This window comes from Rhea americana, unplaced genomic scaffold (assembly GCF_003343005.1).
Source record: "Rhea americana isolate MKP2758 unplaced genomic scaffold, rheAme1 scaffold_122, whole genome shotgun sequence".
In the NCBI taxonomy this organism is placed as follows: domain Eukaryota; kingdom Metazoa; phylum Chordata; class Aves; order Rheiformes; family Rheidae; genus Rhea; species Rhea americana.
The window spans coordinates 2,214,670-2,238,543 of NW_028185284.1; the positions used below are offsets into that span (position 1 = coordinate 2,214,670).

At 44.6% G+C, this 23,874-nt stretch overlaps 1 protein-coding gene across 2 annotated transcripts; it reads left to right on the plus strand.

Moving 5' to 3' along the window:
• The first annotated feature begins 330 nt into the window (after nt 1-330).
• On the plus strand, nt 331-21,654 carry ENTPD1 (ectonucleoside triphosphate diphosphohydrolase 1). Of its 2 annotated transcripts, none has more exons than XM_085325738.1 (10): nt 331-416; nt 13,400-13,533; nt 13,919-14,036; nt 14,918-15,068; nt 16,077-16,236; nt 16,912-17,148; nt 17,695-17,955; nt 19,011-19,130; nt 19,348-19,485; nt 19,649-21,654. In XM_085325738.1, exons 1-10 carry the CDS (start codon nt 401-403, stop codon nt 19,853-19,855), a joined length of 1,542 nt encoding a protein of 513 aa, XP_085181864.1. In that variant the 5' UTR covers nt 331-400; the 3' UTR covers nt 19,856-21,654. The 2 variants fall into 2 exon arrangements, with proteins under 2 accessions (XP_085181864.1, XP_085181865.1); XM_085325739.1 differs by lacking the exon at nt 331-416 and adding an exon at nt 10,266-10,307.
• Nucleotides 21,655-23,874: the final 2,220 nt, after the last annotated feature.

Below are 23,874 nucleotides of genomic sequence, written 5' to 3' on the forward strand. Positions count from 1 at the left end.
GCCCCTGTGCAGATGGCTCATCAGCAGCAGGTCTGTGCTCTGATAAGAGCAGGATGATAACAAGGTTACTGCACATCCCAAGGGCTTTTTTCTCCTCCTATCCTAGCAGGAAGACAGGCTGGAGACATAAAAGTAGATGAAATGAGGAAACAGGCACTGGATAGTGACTTTGCCTGGGGTTTTCTGGGGATGAAGTAAGCAAGATACTGGTGCGGAAGAATCTCACCTTTATATGAGATTCTTTTATTACAGTTATACCTGTAATAACTCTCAGTTCCTGAAGATGACAAAAGACCTATCCAAAATCCTATAGTCACCACTGAAGAGGAATCCAAGAGATGCGGTGAGGACTTGGTACCTGGCAACCTTTGTCCCATGGTGCACACATGATCCTGGACACATGCAACTTGGAGCTTGTGAGTATGGGGATGTGAGTGAGTGCAAATGAGAAACCTGAGGAATGAGTGTAACTCAAATAATTTTTCAAGATATGTATCACTTTCCTATTCCGTAAGATCCTATACTGAGATTTGTTACATTAATCCTCTTCAAAACTACATTTAAAAACTGTACTTGATTCCTAAATGAGGAAAAGATATGAAACCTATATTTGCTCGTAACTAGTTWATAATGCTGCTTCAGATTGATTAAACAGAGCTTAAGAATTTTCTATTTCAAAATGATCAGTGATACAAAAAATGCAGTTGTACCCAAATAAGGCTATGAGAGACTTCGTGAAGATTGGAAATTTTTGGGGCAAAAACGTCAGACAGAATGAAAGTGCCAGGGAAGGTGTCAGACATGTTCGACGATATAAAGTGCAAAGCCTCAGCTGCTTAGCAGGCCTTTGCCTTCGCAAAGGCCAGTTCCCACGAAAAGTGTGGTGATTTCCAGTGTGTCTGTACAAAGGGTGAGCAGGTCATGGCCCAGGAGGAGACCCACTGCTGAGAAGCCTCTGAGCACAAATGGCGTGGGATCTCAGCCAGCCAGTTTTAAAACTAGGGCTCCCACACCTGCTCTGAGGAGACAGCCACACAGATTTCTCTTTGTAGGATAGAATTACCTTACAACTTCTATTTCTCCTTCAGCCTGTTACTTCTTTGTTCCACATTTCACATCTCCTTGAATAAGTGCATCTCTTTGTCAGACCAGATCTCATCTTCCCCATGTRTTATTGTCCATATGAAAAACTGAAGTTTGAGTTAGTCTCATGTTTGTCCTATTTTTCCAAGTTATCTCATATTGTTCCTTGTGTAGGATGGTGGTTTCCATAGATACCTTGGATTATTTGTCCTCTCTAGATGTGCAGTTCCTCCMGGGGAATTACAGTGCAACTTACCATTTCCATTTGAGGTCTTTGGTCCTTCATCCATATCAGTGATAAACTGATTACTTTGCTGCTTTTCTAATGTCCTGTCATCTTGATATGTTGCCTTGTGCTTTTATATGGCTTTCAATCTACATGATAAAACTTCTATCCCAGCSAGTTTCTAATTTTAAAAATTGGTGACATTGCATGCCTGTTTTAGAATATTTTACCAGTAACTGCTGGAAGTTTCAGCTCAGCTCTACTATGGGTGACTTGATACGGAACAGTGTTTTAGTTCTCTGTTCTTCTCTGCTTGTGGCAGGACATTTTATGGAAGAAAAAAGTCTGGCAAAGTATTCAGGATCAGTGTGATCCTATCTGATAGCTCAACCAATACTGAATAATACTGGGATAGCTCTTGTGAGTTTTCTCTCTCCATCCTGTCTCTACCTTGCCCCAGAGGAAAGCAAACATCCTGGACTGTAGAGGTAAATACAAAGGCAAGTCACTGCTTTATTTAGTGGTGAGAAAGTTGACCACTATCAGTCTTTCCAAATCCTAGCAGCAGCCAAGAAAAGTCTGGTCGCTGGCATAAGTTAGAGCTTCCTTCTTCAGGGCTATTCTGTCCTTATCTGGGAATTTATTTCCCAAGTAAGGCTGTTCTGCTGATTTAGCATCACAAGAAGTGATGCCAAGACAGCTCCAGGCCGCATTTAAGGAAATGCAAAGGAGACAAAGTCACAAGTTTTGGTGATTTATAAATGAATTTGTTCTCTCTCTCCGTTCTTTGTTCCAGAGCTGTTAATAAATAGCCTTTTAAATCCCCCTTATCCTACAGGAGATGTGAGGAAAAGTCTGTGCCCAGGCTTTTGTCCTGCTGACTTGCTGTAAGCGCTGCTGCTAGCCTGGTGGTCCTGGGGCTGAAGGGAGGGCTCTGTGCTTTGAGCTTGGGACCTCATGGAGCCAGAAGAACAGCTAGGCTAGATGGGCTACAAGGCTGAGGAGTGCAGCACTGCAGCAGGGAAGAAGCAGACCTTGTAGCTCCCTTTTTTGGGGGCCTAAGTTTGCTGGCCATTCCTGTTGCTGAAAGGCTGCAATCATCTTAAGAGTTTTCCATATTAGAAGTCTCTCCTTTTGCTGGAGTGATTAGGTCACAAGACAGCTCTTGAGCTGAAGTTGACTTCATTTGTTGACTTTCGATGGGAGAGAACTCTGATGTCTTTAACCTGCCAAGCATCATCTGTGGATATATAGCCCAGAGCAGAAACCTGGAGGCAAATGCTGTGGAAGAACATAGAGGTAGGTCAGGGATTTCTCTGTTTACAGTTTCTTACAGGGAACAGAGCTGATCATGCTTGGCAAGAGGCTGTAATGTCTGTTTACTGGTTCCAGTGCTGGGCTCTGTCTCCACAGATGTCTGGGAGGCTTCTTGGTCACCCAGAAATGGGCAGGGTTTCATGCTTCCAGAGCGGCTTTTTCTATAATGCATGCAGACAGAGCAGTTCAGGGCCCTGTTGGAAGGACTGGTTGTTATGACAGTCCTGTGTCCTTGTTACCACTGTGTACCCAYGCTGTCTTATCTAAATATCACTTACATTTTGAACTGGTTTAAGTCAAAGACCTTGTAAAAAAATAAATAAAATAAAAAAAAAAGAATGAAGAAATAAAAAGYAAAGGCCAAACTATGGTTTGATTATTAATGGATTTCCTTTCTTGAGCCTCATTCTCCCTGGGATTCTCCTTGTCTCTCCATGTAATAAGTAATCTGAATTTTCTGGATTAATGAGATCTTATGGCAGACCATTCATCTAGCAAAACTTCTTTGCTGTTTTGTTCCAAGTTTGGATGAGGCTTGAGCCTTTGCAATGTTCTCTTCTAATCACAAGCATTTAGCTTCATGTTTAACTTTCACTATTTTCCCAGTCTGTTTATTGCTTTTGCAACCTCTTAAGAAATATTTCTTCTCCCATTCAGATGTTTTATTTTGAGGTCCTTGCCCTGCAACAGACTTTGGTCCCTTGTTCTTCCCACTGTTTGTCCCTAAAAATACTGCAGGATAATTTGTTTCCTGCTATTTGAAATGGAAATAGTAGCAGCATGAGGAACAGAGCGTGATATTCATGCCAAATATCATGAGCTGAATTCTCCCCATGGTTTGTGGGAATCCCAGTTATTAAAGCTGACCTCTGAGAAATCAGTATATTTTTCCATAAAGCCTAAACAGTAGAAGCATTCCTCAGCAGGAGACAAACTATCCCCAGCTGTTCCCTGCACTCTGCCATGAGGAAAGTAGACACTAGTGCTGACAGCTGGAGGAAAGTGGGCAAATCTGGAAATGTTTAGTTAACTAGAGAGCAATCTCTCTTAACCTTTGCCTTGGCTTATGGAAGGGTTGCTGTCCTACCTCGACAGCAGTGGCCCTTCATCTGCTAAAACTAACTGCAAATTGGAGGTCCCTACTATCTCCACAACCACCACCCCCTGTTAGTGGATAGTAAACTCCCTGGGCTTCTAGCAGGCCAGAGATACGCTTCTCGAAAAGAACAAGCTGTCCTTAGAAATCTCACTTGTAACGAATGTGCCAATCCAGGCGTAGGCAGAGTACCATCCTCAGACGAGCATCACGACAGTCCCCAGCACGCGCACTCATGTGCTGGGCTGGCCGAGGAGCGTGTTCTGCCTGTCCCGCTGTGTGGGGTCTAACTGTTGTGGCCTTCATTGATGGCTCCGCTCTGCTTGTGATGGACCTGTCTGAAACGCTCTGGGTGGTTTTGCAGTTGGTCTCCAGCACTTTCCAGTCCCAAGGGGGAAGTGAAACCTTTGGAGGTAAACTGATTGCTGTGCTCTGCAGAAATGCTTGGGAAGCTCTTGGTCTCAGCAGGCTGCAGCAGCACTGGCAGGCTGGTCTCTGTTCTGTTGCACGTGGTGCTTTGGGTAGCTACGTTGTTTTTTGGAGGCAAGATTACTGCTGGGGAAGTAAGCCCCTGAAAAGCGGTAGTGTTGTGAAGAACAGAGGGTGAACCCAGGAATCAGCAGTTCTTGGGAAGGTGTCCTTCAGATATGCAAGCATCTCATGGCTTTGCAGCTGGAAAGGGTGGCTGTCAGTGGGGAGAGAGTGCGAGGAAACTGGTGGCTGTTGGGAGGGCATATTTCAATGCTGGGGAATGCTGTGTGGACACTGAAGGCACTGTGGGTGGCAACAAGGTTGGGTGTTTTCTCTCTGTGGTCAGTCCCCCTGCCAGAACCTCCTGTTGGGGGCCAGCAATATGTACAGCACTCAAAACTGTGTTTTCTGGGAAGTTCCTGAACTTCCTGACCCATTGTGGGTAGTGAAGGATTAAAATTAAACAGTTACCCTTGAGGCTGCTTCCCTTCTTTTGTCATGGCAACTTTGACTTCCTGCTGGTGCAGGAGGCGGAGGGGCCACAGGGGAGGGGGCTGCTTTGGGAGGGGGCTGCTTTGGGAGGGTGACATGGTTAAGGGGTGCATAGGAATGATTCCCTCGTTGCCTAAAGCAATAGCCTTATCTTTAACAGCAGGAGCTACAGTTAAATAGTTAAACGTAATAGTTGTGCGGGCATGAGCCTGGGAGGAACAACCAAAGCCATGGTGGGTGAAGGCAGTAGATACGCCTGTTGCCAGTCATGAAGTGAGAGTTAATGAATAGCATGACTGTTCMTACAGTTCTGAGAGAAATTATGATACGATGGTAGATTTCAGTGAATGACAGTGTAATTCCTCAATCAAAGATGACCATCACACAGCTTACAGTACATSCAGAACAAGAGAATGATATATATGCACTGATCTTGGTAGAGAAAAGGATGTTAATAGAACTAAGAATTATTATTCATATAAAAGCATGAAGTAATGCATGTTTGTTGTGTACTAACAAATGTATAGTAGCTCTTTAAAGAAATCATTTCCCAAATTTAAAAATACCTGATCTGAGTCAGTGAAATGAGAATTTAAAACAACTGAATACAAATGCTATTCAGAAGCTGTCTATTAACTTCTTATTCTATTCCCCCAAAGCCTTAATCCAACAGTTGAAAGTTATGCTAATTTAAAAAATAAAAATATCTGTAAAGAAAAGAGGCAAATTTAAGAAAACAAGGGAAGCTGATTGCAATTAATGTAAATTTAAAGTTAGGAAGTGTAGAATACAATCAAGGAAAGCATTAGGAGAAATTTGCAGTCAGTGGAGTTTTGAACAATAGAGAAGAATTTAAGCATTTTGAGCCCAAAAGGAAACCTGGCAGCAGTATAGATCTGTTGGAAGCTGACATATTAGAGCTATCAATAAAAATAAAACTGGAAAGGTGCTAGTGCTTGATGCTGCTGCTTTTTTTTTTTCCCCAAAAAGCATATGTCTTCACATCATCTGATCACCCACGTTATTGCTCGAATATATTTGGTTATGAACTTTGCAAGGGGAAAAAGTATTGAGTTCTCTAGATACTGTGATGAAATTTCAGGTTTTGTGGATAATAGTAATAAATCCACTTCAGTTAAAACAGTGTTAGTAAGCCTAGTAATAGAAGTCGGTAACATAAGTTGTCTGATAGGAGGTTGATGTAAATGATAATAGTTGTTCCTTCTGATCTGAAAACCTTTTTTTCTGTTGATCCTAAATAGGGTATGGACTTAGCCTGGTAAACATCATTTAAATGTGATAATTAACTTGCTAATGGCCATTGTGTCAGAAATATCCTGCTACTTGCTGGTTGTTTTTGAGTATCTCATTCTGATTGCTGGGATATAAAACAAGAATGTCTTCCTGTAGAGGGCCTATGTAACRAACAGTATTGGCATCAGACAAGTTTTGGTGGGGATGGTGAATGCCAGCTGTGTAATAACAAGGAGGGAGAGCATAGCATGGCAATGGGAGGCTGTGCAAGAGGGGTGCGATCTCAGCTCCTCTCCGCCTTGTAAGCGGGTCAGGGAGGCAGAGAAGTGCATCCAAGGCTGCCGGAGCGCCGTGGGAATGTCTCCAGCCGGGAGGAATGCGCTTTGTGCGCTGTGCTGAATGGGGGCTTGTCAGCGGCACTGCCCGGGTCGTGGTGGCTCCTGCTCACAGCTCCCCCCGCCTCGACATCACACCCGTGTCGCGGTGCCAACGTAAGCAAAGGATGTGGGACTCGACGTTGAGCACAAAGCCCCTCTRTGTCCCCTTCGGGCCATGCGGTCGGCTGCAGGAAGGCAGAGCAGGGGCCCGTGTGCTGCTGGYGCCTTTGTTTCAGGATCTTGCTGCTGCTCAGCTTTTGCAGCCTCTAGCACCCTCCAGCTTGCAAGGATCACCCTATGTTCTTTGCTAGCAAAGCAGTGAGGGCACCTCCAAGAGGTCCTGCACAATTTCCTAAGCCCTATCCCGGGAACAACTGTAAAAGGACCAAAAGGATGGGGTGTTCCACCCTGAGCAATGCCGTATGCATGGATAGCTGGGTGGTTGTGGGGGCAGCAGAAGTATGAGAGGAAGGAGCATGATGTTAGGTTTGGGTGCAGCCTGGAGCTTTCCTGGAGGAGTGGAAGAACAGACATGTTCAAGGAACTGCAGCTATATCCTATGTGAGGATCACATACCCTTTGCTTTGGTCCTTGCTCATGGAATGCTTATGAGTGCGTCACCCTCCTCTTACTAATTCCTTGCCTTCTGAACTCCAGGAAATAGAGCTGGGAGAAAAGTCAAGGAGCCACCCCCAGGTAAAGGCAGGATCAGCTAGAACAGTGCTGRCAGAGGGAAGACAGCAACCCCCAGCCATTCTCCTTACTCATYCTTACTGCCAGAATTATTTTTCTGAAGTCCAGCTTGAACTTCACTGAAGTTCAGGCCCAATACTTTAGATTTTACCTCTAATAGACATGAAAAGTAGTGTATGTTCCTCTTTTTTTCTTCTGCTTTTCGTTTGAAGGCTGTYCACGTGTGTCTCGATCTTCTCTTTGTAAATTAAACAATTCAGTTCCTTCRATCTTTCCTCACAGGTCAAGTTTTTAGGCCTCTGATCTTATCCTCTTCTGGAGTTTCTCTAAGTGGTCTACATCTTGAAATGCAGCATCCAAAATTGGGTATAGAAGTTTGTATGAGGCTTCACCAGTGTTAAATGGAAGAAGGATTATTTCACAAAATACTTATCGCTACAAGAATGTTTTGTCTGCAACTGCTACTTAACCAATTGCTCACCACTCTTTCTTTGGGTAGTTGATAGTTTGTAAGTGTTTATATTTGCTCTTGTCTGCGCAAAACTGAGTTGGTTGTTCTCCTGAGGCTCTCTGCTCCATTTGTCAAATTTATTTGGAATTCTAATCCTGAGTGTGTTTTGCTCCTAACTTGGTATTATTGGAAATGCAACGGGAACATTCTTTATTGCATGCTTTGTTGTTCACAAAAGCATGTGGGTACATGGCAAGGAGTAGTTAAAGCACTCAGTCTAGCCTAGATGCGTGCGAGTCTGCAGTCTTTTGAGACTTGTAGGCAGGACTGTATGATTTCAGTTAAGTGTCTTTAAGAGTTTCTGAGCAAAAAAAATGTGACATAATGTTTTCATGAGCCKTTATTCAGCCTAAGAAAACAGTTCTGAGGAGTCTCAACTGTTCTGCTTTCACAATATGTGTTGACCTGAAACAGGTGGTTTACATCATTTTATATGCAAAGCTTTTGCTGCAATGTGGCCAGGTCCATGGAAATTTTTAAGGATCATGTGGATTAAAAAAGAAAAGGCAGATGAAGAATGAGCAAGAGAGGAAGTCAGRTGGGGACAGAATCAAGTAATAGGTTACAGAATTAAAACTCGTGTGGAGAAAATTTCAGGAGAATGTTGATAAATGAAGTAGCTTGGCTTTTCCAAGTGTGTTTGAACTAAAATTTTGGTCCCATTGAGTCTGAGGAAAGGAATGCCTTTTAAGATGGTGCCTCAGAAGCTGATGCAAGATCAGCATCCTCGCTGAGTATATAACTGCCCAGACAAATTTCATAATTACAAAAGCTCGCTTTCCCTCAGCAGGAAGATAATGTGGGTACCCTGTATCCACCCTTGGTAGAACAGCAGTGCTGGCCACTTGCATCCTCTTTCCCTGCCGTCACTGCAGGCAGAACTTCACAAACATGAGCTCTTGCAATAAATAAATRTGCACAGACTGTGTTGCCAAAGTTGCTCTCTAGAGACCTAGGTAAGATTTGTTCATGAGCACCTGCCCTGCAACCTTGCTGAGGAATTTGGGCACCCTTCAGCCATGGGTGCTTGTGCTCGTTCAGATGCTTCTGGTTTCAGCTGGCAGTCAGGCAGGCAAATTGTTGCTCCTTGCTTTAAAAATGTGGTGGCAACTGATTCATTTCTGTACTGTTCCAATTTCCTGGTCTTCAAGTACACCTGTTTCAGTGGGCTCTCAAGTCGAGGAACTCCATGGAGTGTATTTGCGTTTGCTGAGCTATGTGATTGCATGAGCAGACAGCAGTTCTTCCCCAAAGAAGGGAAGTGTGCTTAGAAAACCAGTCATTGGAGAGGCTCCCAACAGACCGCAGTAGCTCCATGGGTGATCAGCAGAAGAGCTAATTGCCGACTGATGGGTAGGATTAATAAAACACTGTCTTATTCTCTGTTGTCACTCTAAGACTTGTGGGCAACAGACCATGTGGCTTGGACCTTCTCTTCCTCATAGCTTGCAGCGTAGCTAATTTGATTAAATGTAATCAAATGAGTGTGAAGGTGACAGTGAGGAACTGTCTCGTGATGAGGCAGCTGAGCAGTTTATAGAAAGGGGATGCCTTTGCAGTAGGGGCTCTTGTGATCCCTTCTGCCACAGGCTGGCTATGAATTTCTGAAGAAGAAAGGAAACATCAGCTTTACCTGTTATGCTAAGCCAGAGCTTAGACCTGTATTTATGTTTGTTAGAGGTGACAGGTTGCAGTGAGGCTATCTGAACTGAGCATGYGGACCTTTGACCTACGGCCTTGGACTGTACACAGCATCTCTCCTTTTCAGCTTAGCAGTCCTAACTTCAGTCCTTAYGTCAGCCTCTGTTATCGCAGCTCTGGAAGAGAATAGTTTCTGGATTTCTTTTAAGATTTGTTGTTAATTCTTCTTGGGTAGAGTCAGGAGGTAGGTAGCCTTGTCTGTGAGTGACATCTCCTGGCTCAYGGACATGCTAGTGACTTAAAGTGATTTCAGCTGGAAGAATGGTTTCCTATTTGTTTTAAAGCTCTATGAGACAACAGGCACAAACCAGCTTGGTATCCTTCACACAGGGCTGCCTACCACACTAGTGCTGTCTTTTCTGGGTTATTCACTGAGAGCAGAAGGGTTTCTGTAGGAAAACCACTGTCGGCTGAAGTGGTTGCCAATGTCACTCTCAGTCGATGGCTAACTCAGAGCCAGAAAAGTTATTAGATCTGTTTATGTTCTGGGCCCTGCACCAATCACTGGATGGAGCTAGTGGTAACCCTGCAAAAAAACAAAGAGACCAAAATTAGAAACAGGCAGAGATGCCTGAGCAGCTGGGCTGTGCTCCAACATCTGGAGAGTGCTCAATGCCTGTGCAGCTGGGCGGCACTCCAGCACCAGGCAGCTCTAAGCTCTGGGGTGGAGAAGAAAAGCAAGATAGCTTGCTATGCTTACTTACAGCCTTATGTGATTTTTCTCMTTTTCATTTAAAATGGGGACTATGGGAGAACAGATTTGTCTCTGTTGGGTTTGGGCCGGGCGCAGAGGTGGAAATTTGTGCCTTAATCTTTAGCTGAGGAAAACTGCTCCTGGAAAAGTCTTAGGGCTGGCGAGTCAGAGTTTGGTAGTGGTGGTACTGCCCAACTTGGGAGACTGAGGAGTGTTTGCAAGGTATTCTGCAATGTTAACACAGGGTGTCAGGGAGCTGGAGGAGTCCAGGGAATAAATTAACTCCCTAGTTACTGCAGCACCTGCTGTTATGCCTAGACATGATGGAGCATAACCAAGCCCATAGGAAGGGAAATTTGCTCCAATATCTTCTCTTTCTGAGCAAATGGCAGGTGAGTTTTTTTTTATTGCATTGGAATTCTGCATCTGGATTTGCAATTTTTTTTTTTAATCATGCCTGTATACTTAAACTTTTTTTTGAAGGTTATTGTTTTGCTAAGTTACTTTTTTGGCTGTGTGCACCACTTGTACGTTTTTGTATGTGAAACACTTCAACAAAATACTGTTTGGTAGCACTAGAGTTTATGCAGAGCAATGCTCTGGTAAGGGATACAACAAWTAATTCATGTAATTACAACTTGGAGTCCTGAAAAGTTTGATAGTGAGCTATAATTCAGCAGGGAGAATTCATATTCAGTGTTAAGGCAATAATGTGCCTTAGAAAAAAATGACTAATCTCAGATTGAAGGCAGGATGTAGATAATTACCATTGTCTCTGACTATAGACAAGGGATTTCTACACCTCTTTGTTGGAATAGTCCACTTTAGTAGGAAAATCATTCTGGCTTGATGCTAATGCTGCTACTTTCAGAGTGTTGTTGCTGAAAAGGAGTAGCAGGCAAACAATACTACTCACAAGTGAGCTTGAAAATCTCTGAACTGATGCAAAGGCACCCATGCTTCAATCCTACAGCGCTAAACAGCCAACAGAGCCATGAGTGGCTGCCTCAAGACAAGATCTCAGAGGAGGGGTGGCAATATTTGTGTGGATTTGCTGTGCAGCTGTCAGTGGCAGTTTCAGTTTTCAGGCATGCTGGCTTCATGTGTATATTGTGCAGCTTACTATGCACTAAATCATCTGTTTGTATTCAGTTTCCTGRTGTTAAAATAACTTTGTCTTCAATGGACATATTCAGTGCTATCATAAGCTGAGCTATTCACTATCTTCATCAAGAAGAAAAGTTTCCCAGCAGTTATACGCCGGCATCTCTAACCACTTCAAGCCACGAGTTCTGAGGCTTTTTTGAATAAAGCTGTATAAAATGCATTCATCCCTCCTACTGTCTGGGATGTGCACTAGGCTATTTTTTTAAGCTGCATTCTTGGCGCTATTGGTAAGCATGCTGTGCCTCTAGCAGGCACTCGCAAAAGTAACACTTCCAAATTTCACAGTAAGCCTCAGCGGATTTACACATGAGTGCAGTGAGAAGGAGCCCAAAGCTCCAGGTCGGTGTTAGGTTTCTTACAGACCTGCCTGTTGGGGAGGATTTTCAAAACAAGTTCAGCTGGTGCTTTTAGGTCTCATTCTCTTAGGTAGGTGGGAAGAAAATACTTGTCTGTGAATGTAAACTTAGAGCTTTCCAGAGCTATGTTGCTTTTTTTCATGCGGGCTAACTTCTGAAAGTAACCCGCAGATTTTGGATCATTTCTAAAATTGGGTAACATTTAATCTCTATAGTTCTGGTGTCTGGAATTAACTTTTGCATGAATACAGAATAACTAGAAGTTGTTCAGGACTTGACAACTTTTCATATTTACATGGCATGCAGCGGAGTGCCGGGTTGGATTTGGAGCACTGATGCAATATGGCCGGGGGGCTGGAGAATGAGCTCAGGAACTCAAGTTTGGGCGTGTGGATGCAGATCAAGTTTAGTTACCTTACTTTGAGCTTGAAAATGGAATAAGTTGCCTAAGTTAARGTGTTTACTTTCACAGTGGTATGGTGACCTATAGCATACTTTAAATATCTTCTAACCTTGAGTGTTTTTATATAAAAAGAGGAGCTAGCACTCTTGTGAGCAGTTAGATCATCAGTGCTTTTGAATATGGAACACAAGTGCTAGAAGAAAGGAATTTCRTGCCATAGCAGGAGCAGGCATGTCCCCTAAATCGCTGAAGCTATTTATTCAGTTGTAGTTGTTGAATTTACAGCTGGATTATAAATGCAGAAAATACTTTTGCTGATACCTTCTCTGGAGCTTTGTGTTATAGATGGTATTTTATTAAATATATCAGATGGGCTGAGCCTAAGACGTGAAGTGAGAAATCTATCATGTGATATATGAATGATACTGAGGTACAAAATAAGAGTATTATACCAGCTGCTAGCAAGTGTGTGTGTGCATATGTGTAAAATATATATATATATATCCATCCACCCCCTATACATATATGTGTATGTTGGTTCTGAAAGCTCAAATGTCATGCTGGTTCTGAATTATTTCTACCAGCCATAAATGGTTTTGTTAGAGAATTCTACTGCTAACCATGTGTTCTCAGACATAAAAAGTAGATTTGTTGCATAGGTCATATCAAATGAATTCGTAACAGTTAAGGCATGAGATTGTTATGAGTTTAAATGTTTTGCAATGAGTGGGATTTTAAAGCATGTAACACTTAAAATACARATTAACAATTAATGAATTTAATTAAGATTAATACAGACTACTCATAAGCTGRTCTATTAGGATGTAGTATCAAAAAATCTCTGTAGGTTCCTTAAAAAGGCTATGGGGAGTGCAAATCGTATTTTAATACATCATTGCCAAACTGCAAACCAGCATTGCTTAAACTGTGACTGAAACGTTAGGTCTCCYAAACATATTACCAGTGATGAAGGTGGTGTAAGTTTTTACAAATGCTGTAAAATCCTTAAGTCCAAAGTATGCTATGATGAATTGTCACAAGAGTTAAAGCTTTTGGCTCCAAAAGACTATRCTGTTTTCTATGTTGGCAGTATGTAACGTTCTTTCGGCATTTTAGTCATTATTGAACCAAAGGCAGAGCCATAGTAGAAGCTGGTGCTTGCCTCGTACCGATGCTTTCGCTATACYGTTGCTCAGTCACATGCAGTTATTTCAAGGACCGACAAGCTTCATTTTCAAGTTCTTTGATCATAACTAAGTGCAGGGCAGCCCGTGGAGATGCGGCATGGCCCCAGACGGTAGCTCTGCCTCCACAGAATCCCACACAACAGACAGAGCTGGAGACCAGTGCAGGAGTGGGCAAAGGTGGGTGGGGACCCAGCTTACAAGTCTGTGCTGCTATTGCTATTCAGACTCAGCATGGATGCAGAGCATGGGCACAGATGCTGCAGAACGGGAAGGGACTGTGGGAGTGTGCCCAAAGACCTTTGGGGTAAGGTAAGACGGGTACTGGGATGCTAACAGCCTCTTTTTTTTTTTTTTTTTTTTTTTTTATGTAGTTGCAGGTACCAAACCAAAGATGTCCTGGACAAGAAAGATTCTGCTTATCCTGGGATTTCTCTCTACTTTGGCTGCAATTGCTTTAATTGCTGTAGCAGTGACCCAAAACAAGCCACTTCCGAAGAATGTTAAGGTATTATGGGGTGGGATACTTACAGGAAAACAAGTGAAACAGCGGAGATAGGGGCCCATGTGCTCCAAGGTACCTTGCTGGGTCTGGCTAATCTCTCTTTCTGACTCCTTGCACCTCAAGCATCTTCTTTTACAACTTCCTAGCAAAAACAGATGCAGTTTCCTGGGTGATTTCTCTTAATTTCTGAGCCCCAGTTTTGCTACTTGTGTGCTCTCGCATCCTTTTGATGGAAACTTTGAACTGAAGTGCTACTGATAAAACTAATGAGACATGTTTCTACAGCAGGCAGATATGCAGTTTATTTCTGGTCTGACAGAARATGGTGTGGGACCAGGATGTGCATGTGTCCAGTGGCTCTGATATAGTGGGTCTGTTTTGTCCACAGTATGGGATTGTGCTGGATGCAGGGTCATCTCACACTAACCTGTATGTGTATGACTGGCCAGCGGAGAAGGAGAATGACACTGGAGTGGTGCAGCAGGTGGAGGTGTGTAAAGTTGAAGGTAAGAGGAGAAAGGGGAGCTGTGGAAGGGGCATGGGAGGAGGAATAGATAAGGCAGCTTAAAAGGCTAGGGGAGTAGGAACTTGGAGGAAGAGGCCAATAGTGAAAACAGTATTACATCTGTGAGCTAGCGTATCTCCCACTGCTTCCCATTGGGAGCTGTTTGTGCCTACCCTTCCCAAGAGGAAAGCTGGTTTCATTTTTTCCCTTTCGGGATGCATGGGAGTAAGTGCTTTTTGGAAAGAATTACTCCAAAGAATGTACTTCCCCTCCTGTAGTCTAGATTTGCCCTCTGTAAAGGCCTCTGCGCAAGCCAGGCATTGTGCTTGCTGGTCATGGTTGCTCAACTTGCTTTTGCTTAGGAAATGTGTGGGCAGTTTTTTATTATACTTAATTGCTATGTGGATACTGTAGCGTTTAGAAAGGCATAAAAGAAGGTATAAAATGTGTCTCATTGCTAGTTTCTTGCCTGCTCTGCACAGACCAGGTACAGACTCCAGGTGCTGCAGCTGTCTCTGCATGTGTGGAGCTTCCCTGCAGCTCTTGCCCGCTGTTGTAGGCAGCCAGGCAGTGGGGCCCTGGCTGGCATAGCAGAATGGGAACTGCTGCCAGCTGCATGTTTGGTTAGAGAAAGGGTTGATGCTGTAGCATTTGTAAAAGTCCTTAGGAGAGGAAAGAAATTATGGGACAGGACTTTCCAGTTTAGTGAATTTATTGTGTGAGAGGTTTATGAGATAAATCTTTGGCTAAGGCTAGAAAAATGTGATGGTTGAACCTGATGTTGCTGTCTGAGTTTTAATGTGCAGGTCTTGTGACCCTGGGGCTATGCTTGGAGACTGTGAAATGAAACGTCCTGATTTCCCTCCTCCCTTTCCCCCCCAGGCCCTGGGATCTCAGGTTACTCCCGTGCCACAGAGAAGGCGGGCCCCTCTCTGACGCAGTGCTTACAGAGAGCTGAGGAGGTGATTCCCCCAAACCAACACCCAGAAACACCCGTCTACCTCGGCGCAACYGCTGGCATGCGGCTTCTCAGGTACTACAGGGCTTGCAGCCACAACCCTCCGCAGCACCAAGTGCAGGGCCCCAGTGGATGCTCTGCGGGCGCCTCTTGGCAGACTAATGGGGCCACTTTGGCTGTGGCAGGGACCAGTTCAGTCCTCAAAGTCACAGCCCTGTCTGAGCCCTTGTGAAACAGAGCCTTCTTGCTGGGCRAAGCTCTGAGTGAAGACCTTTGAAAAGCTGCAAGTTCGTGCTTTGCCTAAATACTCCCTGCTCCACATGCCCTTTCCAGGCCCAGCCTRTCCTCTCTTACCAGAGACTCCCTGTGCCTTCTATGCTTGCCCAGCAGAGCCCTTTCTATCTGCTTCCACCTTCCTGTTTCTCCAGCACCCACGAGCTATGCTGAGATACCAGAAGGGCAGTCATCTCCAAGCTGGTATACTGAGCTCAGACATCACCCGCCGTCTAGTATTAGGCCTGATCCAGGATTTTGTGCCCAAGAATGTATCTGCTTTCTGCAACTGCAAATTGGTCCAGTAAAAGATCTTGCAACCCCCACATAACTTAGCTCTGATGGAGCCAAGATAACTTTATAATCATATGTCCTCCTTTAATTAGGATATGTGATTTTCATGGAAGTGTCCCAGATCCATTTCCTGACTGGGATGGAGAGCTAATTTAATGTGTATAGTGCCAGTGGAAACTCCCCTGGGGCACTAAGTGACATAGCTTTCCTCTGAAAGAGCTATGGCTAGTATTGGGAGGAATATCCGTAGTGTGAGTCCCCTCCCCAGTGTGTGCTCTGGGAGAGCCTGGAAGCTCTGGTCTCTGCTGCAGTTACTGCTTTCTGCTGTAGTGGCTGTGCTGTTGAGGTGTGATCCAGAGAGGAATGAAATCAGTTATAGCTGCCTTCCCTGTGAACTACTGTTTTATTATAGTTAACTTTTGGTGGGGATTTGCAGTCTGCCTGCTCAGAGTAAAGCCCCTCGGTTGCAGAGAGCTGTCAGCCAGAGTCAATCAGTCCTTTCTTCTGTTCATTCAGCTTGGAGAATAAAAGTGCAGCTGACAAAGTCTTGTCATCAGTAGAGAAGACACTACGCTCAGCTCCCTTCAACTTCCAGGGTGCCAGAATCATCAGCGGTCAGGAAGAAGGAGCCTATGGATGGATCACCATAAACTACCTGCTGGGCAGTTTCAAGCAGGTACCGTATCCGTGGCAGGTCCCTATTTGAATCAYTGCCTTAAAACAATTTGAAAGCTATGCCTTGCAAGATGGTGTTGTAAGCATTAGCTTCCTTTTTAAGCCATTTATCAAAGATCAGGAGTTTGCACGTCTTGCCTCAGCAGTTATAATGAAATACAATCCATCCGCTCAATCCCTACTAGCTGGTGTCAGGWTATACAAGTGTAGTCAGGCTTAAAGCACTGAAGTAAAACACCATCATCTTTCGCATGGATACAGCATCCTCCTCAATTCCTATGCTAAAATATTTCTGTGTCTGGGTAAATGTCTGCAAAGTTCCACTGAAAACTTCTTGGTATTTGACAATGACTATCTACTATAGAGCTTATAAATTTTTTTAGGAGCTAAAATAGTAAGCTGACTGTTTTTTCACATAATAGTTGTATCAGATTACATGTTCTTAATCCTCCTGTGAACATTCAGACACAATCCATCTGTTTTTCTGAGCCTGCATCTTGTTCTTCTGTCTTGCTCCATCTCACATCCTACCCCCTTGCCATGGCCTTTCTTTCCTGTTTTCCATGCTGCTGCTTCTTTCCTCTTAGATGTTTTACCTTATCCATGATTCTCTTTCTCCCTAAAATATATCCTCTCCATGCCTGATGCATCTATCTTGTTTGTAATTTTTTTTAAGTCTGGATGGACAAAATTTCTGCATATCCTGAAATCCGTAAGTGAGACATCAGGAGCTCTGGACCTTGGAGGAGCTTCAACTCAGATTACCTTTGTACCAAATGAAATTCCTTATGAATCCCCAGAGAGCTGGCTGCATTTCCGTCTCTATGGCAAGGACTATAAAGTGTATACACACAGCTTTCTCTGCTATGGGAAAGACCAGGCTCTGCAGCAGAAACTGGCAAGGGACCTACAGGCAAGTACATCTGTGGCTGCAGGTGGAGATCCTCGACCCCTAGCTTTGACATACTGCCATTGTACAAGTTGTCATATCCCAGCTAAGTGTCTCGCCCTTTAGACTRCATTTGGAAAATGTCATCAACATCCATTGAAAACCGGAGCAAAAGCTCAGGGAGGTAACAGCCAAGACTTTCAAAAGTGCTATTGATTTGAGGAGCCATGATCCTTGGGCATGAGATAGCAGGAGAATGTGCTTAACTGAAGTATGTAAAGGAGATCTTTCAACATCTCTGAGAATCCCAAATCCACAGCAACTTCAGAAAGTACAGCTGAAAGTAATTTGTCCAAGGTCCTAGAGGGAGACTGTGCTAAAATAAGAAGCAGAACCCATATTTTCCAAATTGCAGCTAATGCCTTAAAACCATTCTCACTACTTTTGACCTGATGTGTATCTTGGTGTGATGCGTGGTRACAGGGGCCATGTGGCCATACATCCAAGGGCTGTTTGCCAGGGTGCTTCTCTAGGATGGAAGGTAACTGCTTGGGTTTATCTTACTTTCAGACCACTGAGAATGGCAGCCTCTTCGATCCGTGCTTTCACCAGGGGTATCAGAGGACTATAAATATAAGTGACCTCTTCAGAAATCCTTGTACATCAGCTGAGAAAAAGCAACTTCCTTTCAGCCAGCTGTATATACAGGGAGAGGGAGATTATCAAAAGTGCCGAAGAAACATCCAGAATCTCTTTAACAAAACCAACTGTCCTTACTCCAGTTGCTCCTTCAATGGTATATACCTTCCTCCAATACAGGGGGATTTTGGGGTGAGTCTGTGCATTCTTCAACTCTTGTAAACCAGCATGTCAGAAGAGCAGAAACTCAATAATACTAGAGTGTATTCTCTGTGGCTGGTGTAGGAAGTCATGTCCAAAAAGCCATCTTGTAAATGTAACTGCAAAAGTAGCATTGCATTTACTGTGAGGAGAGAGCATATAAAGGCTGCCTGAGTAGCAATATCAGCCTAGCAGCGTTCTCATTTTAAGCAATCTTCAGATATCTCCTTGGCATGCTCCATTCACTGATATATTTTTCAAAGAATCCTTTCCAATGGCCAGCACAGAAGGCAGGAAAGCTTGCTGTGGGCACTGATGTACTGCTCCTGCAAGCCTTGTCTCACGAGCAGAAAAGTGGTACCTGAGCTGAAATTCATCTGGAAGTGTGAGTGCTTTACTGAAACTAATTCATCAGCTCCTCTGCCACCCAGACATGATGAGGAGACAGCGCATGCACTGAATGCACATCGTGCTTGACGCTTAGACTGAAAGTCAGTCCYAGAGCTATAAGTCTTCAGAGGCTGAGAGAATAGCTGGGGAATGTGTTAACACTCACTTTGTTCATAAACTCATGCCTATGTATCAGCTGTTGGCCATGGTCAGAGATGGGTTATTTGGACTTTGAATTRTCAGCTGGAATCGTGTACAGTCCCTTCAGGCTGTCGCCTCTCCTGTTTGTGTAGCAATATGGGTTGCATGTTCATCTCAGCWGCTGTCAAAATGGGATTGCAGTTGCGATGGCAAGTAGCATTTGCTGGGTGCCACGATGGCRCCAACATGCAAAAGAGATTTACTGAAGTGCTTCGGGATGTTGTGGTTAGTGAAATTCTTCCTCAYGTCCCCCTTTTTCGGGTCCTTAACTGTCATCAGCTCTGAGCAGTGCATCTGGAAATGACATTGCTCTTGAAAATAGACCTTCTCTTATGTGTCTGTGTGTATTTCTTGTATTTCTGCATCTCTTCAAAAAAGCTGCTTTCTCCTGTGGAATTTCCATTGTCCTGCTGGTGCTGCAGCACAGTCAGGTTAAAATGTTCTTTCTTCTTCAGGCTTTTTCTGCTTTCTACTTTGTGATGAACTTTTTGAACCTGACAAGTGAAAAAAGCCCTGTTGCTCTGGACAAAGTGGCCGGCGCTGTCCAGAGCTTCTGTGCCCGTCCTTGGCAGGAGGTGAGTAGCGCTTGCAGCAGTGGCTGGGGCTMCCTCTCTCTAACAGGGTAGAAAGCCCATGTGGCAAGTGCTGCTGATATTTTCCTGTAGGACTAAATGGTTGGTGGTAATTTCCTATGCATAAACAGGAAGATGCACCCCCAGCACCTCCAGTGAATACTCAGATGCAAACTAGAGCTGTGGGAAAACAGGACTTAACTGACTTCTTTCTCCCTAGGTGAAGCTAGCATATCATCAAATAAAAGAAAAGTATCTGAGTGAATACTGCTTCTCTGGGACCTACATCCTTTCTCTCCTGCAAAATGGCTATGAATTCACTGAAGAGAACTGGCAAAGAATCCACTTCCTTGGGAAGGTGTGCTTTTTTTTTTCTTGGGGGGGGGGGAGGGTCTGCCCAGGTAACTCTTTGCAGGTTCTGCTGTATGCCCTGACCCTTCTGCATGGGGTGCCGCTGCCTTGGCAATGCTGTGGGCAGCCCTCGCTCCCCTGGTGCTGATCCCGCTCCTCTTCTGTTTCAGATTGGCAGCAGTGATGCGGGCTGGACTCTGGGCTATATGCTGAACCTGACCAACATGATCCCTGCAGAGGAGCCCGCCATGCCCCCTCTTTCCCACGGCAGCTATGTGGGGCTGATGGTGCTCTGTTCCCTAGTGCTGGTGTCCGTGCTGCTACTTGCCTGGCTGCTCTTCCATAAGCCCAAGTGCCTGCAGAAGGGGGTTGTGTAGGAAGCACCACGGGAAGAGAGGGTCCATGGCAATCCAGCAGGGCAGGGCTAGGAGCTCCCCTGCAGAGCTGGCCTTGTGCTGCAGAGCCCCTCTTGCCTCTCATGGAAGCTACTGACTGTGTACAAGGGCATTGATTTCTTCTGACTCAGACTTGCACTGACAGATGATGGGACACCAGTATCGCCACCACGTTCTGCCAAGGACAGACAAGCTGGCGTCCCCTTCTTGAATGGGTCGTACTTTCATTCACTGAAACTTTGCTGCTTGTTATTTTTGCCTTCCTCACAGCAGTATAAAGATAGGAGTGGCAGCATCTTTGGGAGCTGCTGCTCCTGCAAGTGTAATCTCAGGGTCACAGATGCCACTGAGCTCTTGGAAGCGATTGCAGGTCGGGTGATCTGGCTCCTCCTCCAATGAAGCAGTCCCCTAGAGCCCTTTCAGGACAAACAGCACCAGCATGCCTCTGGCTCACCTCCCTATACCCTTAGCCCCTGCAGCTCCACCAGATGGGTACCRTACCCAGCTGACCCGTTGGGGGCTGGCCATGCTCCTCAGTGCTGCTTAGCACAAGGATGGAGAAACTGAGTACGCTGGTGGTCGCCATTCCTCAGCTGGGCTCAAGCAGGCGTCTACTGCTTTTGCAAGTGGCAAGAAGCCTCTTTCCCATGTCTTCCTGATGCTGTTGCTGGACCAAAGCAGGCTCGCTTTTACACTGAGCCATTCCTATGTCCCTAGGACAATTGTATACATCAAGAAACATGAGTTCCCAGCCAGGCATTTCTGACTTTTTTTTTTGTAGGAATGGCTTATACTGGCCAAGGATCCTGGACCAGTAGTTGGCACATGCTAGCACCCACAGGGATTCCGGTCCCATCAGCAAGTACATACTCACAAAAGCACTCCTGTCTTACTGTGCTGATCATACAKCAGTCTCTGATCCAGGGAATATGTATGTTAAGTCACATTCCTTTAAAAAAGACATCTGGCAGCAGCTAACTTGTTAAATCTGAGTTAAACTCACAGATTTATTAACTCTTTGCATCAGCAAAATAAGTAAAAATTCCCATTTCCTTACTACTTACCTTAGACTTAACATCCTRTAAGACCTAGGGCCCAAAAGTCCACATATTGCAGCTAATTTTCTAGCCCTCAAGTAGGGGGATGCCACTGATCAGGTTTATGCACCACTTCTATTTTTCAATTCTCTGGTCCAACAAAAAGAAGAGGTAAGTTGGAAATCCATTTTTATAATGCTCAGAAACCACTGGTGCCTGTTTACCTCCCAGGAAATCTCCTCTCCTCCTAATAATTTATGTATGCTAGAGGCCCAAAGAAAGGTATGGTGGGAAAACAATGGCAAACAAAGACCTTCACCTGTTTCACCAAGTGAAGCTGCAGAAGGGTTGGGGGAGAACATGCAGTCTGGATAAACCTTTCTCCTTTCAGCTAGCACAGTCAGAGCTTAGGGCTTTTGTGGTCACCCAGGTTGCTCCTCTGTGTAGTACGGGCCAGAGCAAGTCCCTCAGCCACTTCTGTGTCATGTCTAGAAACAGGAGCTTTAACTTATTGAAGGACTTGAAAGTAAGGGAAAAATCTACCCTGTCTTATGGTAAGATGTATGGGCAGTTCACTGTTCTTCCACAAATCTGTTGTCTTATTTCTGAGTTATCTGTCTTCAGCTACTGTTGGRTCTTGTTCTGCCCATTTCAAAAAGACTAAGTAACTCTGCTATCAAGATCTTTTTATTTCTTGTTGGTGCTTGCAAGTTGTCATCATCATATTAAATAGATTAACCTTCAGTGCTTTGTTGTGACCTCACTTGTGGCTCTTGATTCAACTTTTGTTTTTGAAGCTATCTTTTTGAAGTTTGGATACCAAAGTTTGCAGCAGTGAGTGCCAGTAGACTCTGTAACTGTATATGAAGGTAATGCCATTTGTTAAGGGTCTGTCCCCTATTCATGTAGCTCATGGTCAGATCTGTTCTCTTAAGAAAATGTTTCATATGGGGCTATTCTGTTCAGTTTAGCTACTACAGCCAGGCCTTTTCCCCCTGCCATAGCATTCCAGAACAGTCATGTCTCAGTATGCATTACTATCTTCYATCCTGAGATATTTTGCCTTCCACGTGGCAGTACTGAAATGCATGCTATTGAAAGAATATTGCCCAAAGCAAATGATCCAGAGCAGCCTGCAAATGATTTTTTTTTYCCYGATACTGTTTATCCATTTACTGGTTTGTTTTATCTGCAAATATACTGAGACCTTGAGTTTGATCTGGAACTGGAGTCTTCCTTCTGTTCTTTTCAGCAAAGATATATAGATGAGAGATTACTGTTGTTTTTTTGGCTATGGCTGGAAGGAATGTGGGAAGTGAGTGTGATCAGAGCTGCTTCAGCTCCCCAGTGAGCCTTTCTGATACACTGAGCTCCAGTCCTGCTTGCAACCCATTTCCTGTCCTGTGCCTCCTTTCTTATGTAAGGAGCCTCTATAAGCAGAGCATGTACCCTGGAAAGATTCCTCTTGCCAGTGGATGGGTCCTTCTCACTGCCTGAACAATATGAGAAAACTGCAGAGCGGTATTTCCTCTCCTGAGACCTCATCTCGGAGCTGGCAGCTGCCAGTGCTATTTAGTTTTGTCTGTGGTACTGGAAAATTTCTGAAACTGATGCAGAAACTCCATATGGAAACTGGTGTGGAGAGAAGGCCAGGTCTGCTTCCCTGGTCCCCGAGAAGGGATTATGCCAAAGGAAAAAAGGTCAAATACAGAATCTGAGAGAACTGAGATAAATGCAAAGAATGTAAATTACTATCTTTCTTAAGCCTTATCATTTCAGGCCAAATCTGAGACAATGTTTCCTAAGGAGATACCAGAGGTGTTTTTAAAACYATTTGAAATGGCTATGGCTCCAAGACTGACTGACTGAAGGCATCCTGCCATACTGAGATCCCTTTATCATTGGTTTTACTCGAACCCTCCCAGCAAAGGGTGTATGATTTTTCTTCCCTGCAACCTTCTCTGCAATTGCAGGATTGTTGTATCTAGGGTGGCTACCCCAGATGCTGGGCCAAAGAGTCCAAATATCCAGTTTAATAAAAAGTCACTCTGCTGCATTTGACTCAGATGTTGATTCAGCCATCTGCTCTGCACATGAAGACCATAAAAGAGGGGGAGTGGATTTTTCCAGATATGTCAGAAAACAATAAAATAGCATCACTTCTTGTTAATGCAGTTGAGCTGCCTCACTGGTAACTATTTGTGCCTTATTTCTGATTTAATAGCTTCTGTCTTTAATTTCCAGCCACTGGCTCTGGTACAGTTTTCCTCTAGGTTAAGTTGTCCTGTAGCATCATGCGTTCTTGTCTTGCAAATATTTGTGTCAACTAAATCCTCTGGGTTGTGTAGAATCTAGACCACTTGGACTTCCTTGGTCTCTACTGTTCTGTGTGTCTCTTGGCAGGAGGCATTGCAAGAGCCTGCAGAGACTTAAGATGAGTTTCCTGGTGGGGGTGAGGCCCTGATGTCTCTGGCTTCTAGCTTAGATGTCTTTTTCAGGAATGTTCCCTGGGTGGGACCTCACAGCTTTGCAGAGGAGGCTGAGGCTGGGCCTGGTGACTTCCACAATGGATGAGGGCTGAGGCACAACTATAAGGGGGCTGAGAATTTTTTTTTCTTTTTTGCGGGGGGGGGGGGGGTCTTGGATGCCTCCAGCTCTCCCACACCTTTTGTAGAAAGCAGCCACTGTTGACAAGAGGATCTGCTGTGCACCCTCTTTCCCACCCAGCCAGCCTTTCTGATTTCTCTGGCCCCATTGCAAAGCACAGCAAAACTGCCTGGATCGTTGGAGCTGCTGTCGGGAGCAGGGCATGTGGAAGTGGGGCCATCATCACTGCAGTGAGATGCTTTTTGGATAATGTGGGTTACCAGCCTTTTGCTGGTCCTGTGCTGCTTTTCATCCACCCCAGCACTCAGAGCTGGTGCAGCCTCTGCACTGTGCACATACTGGGGCTGAACACCTTGT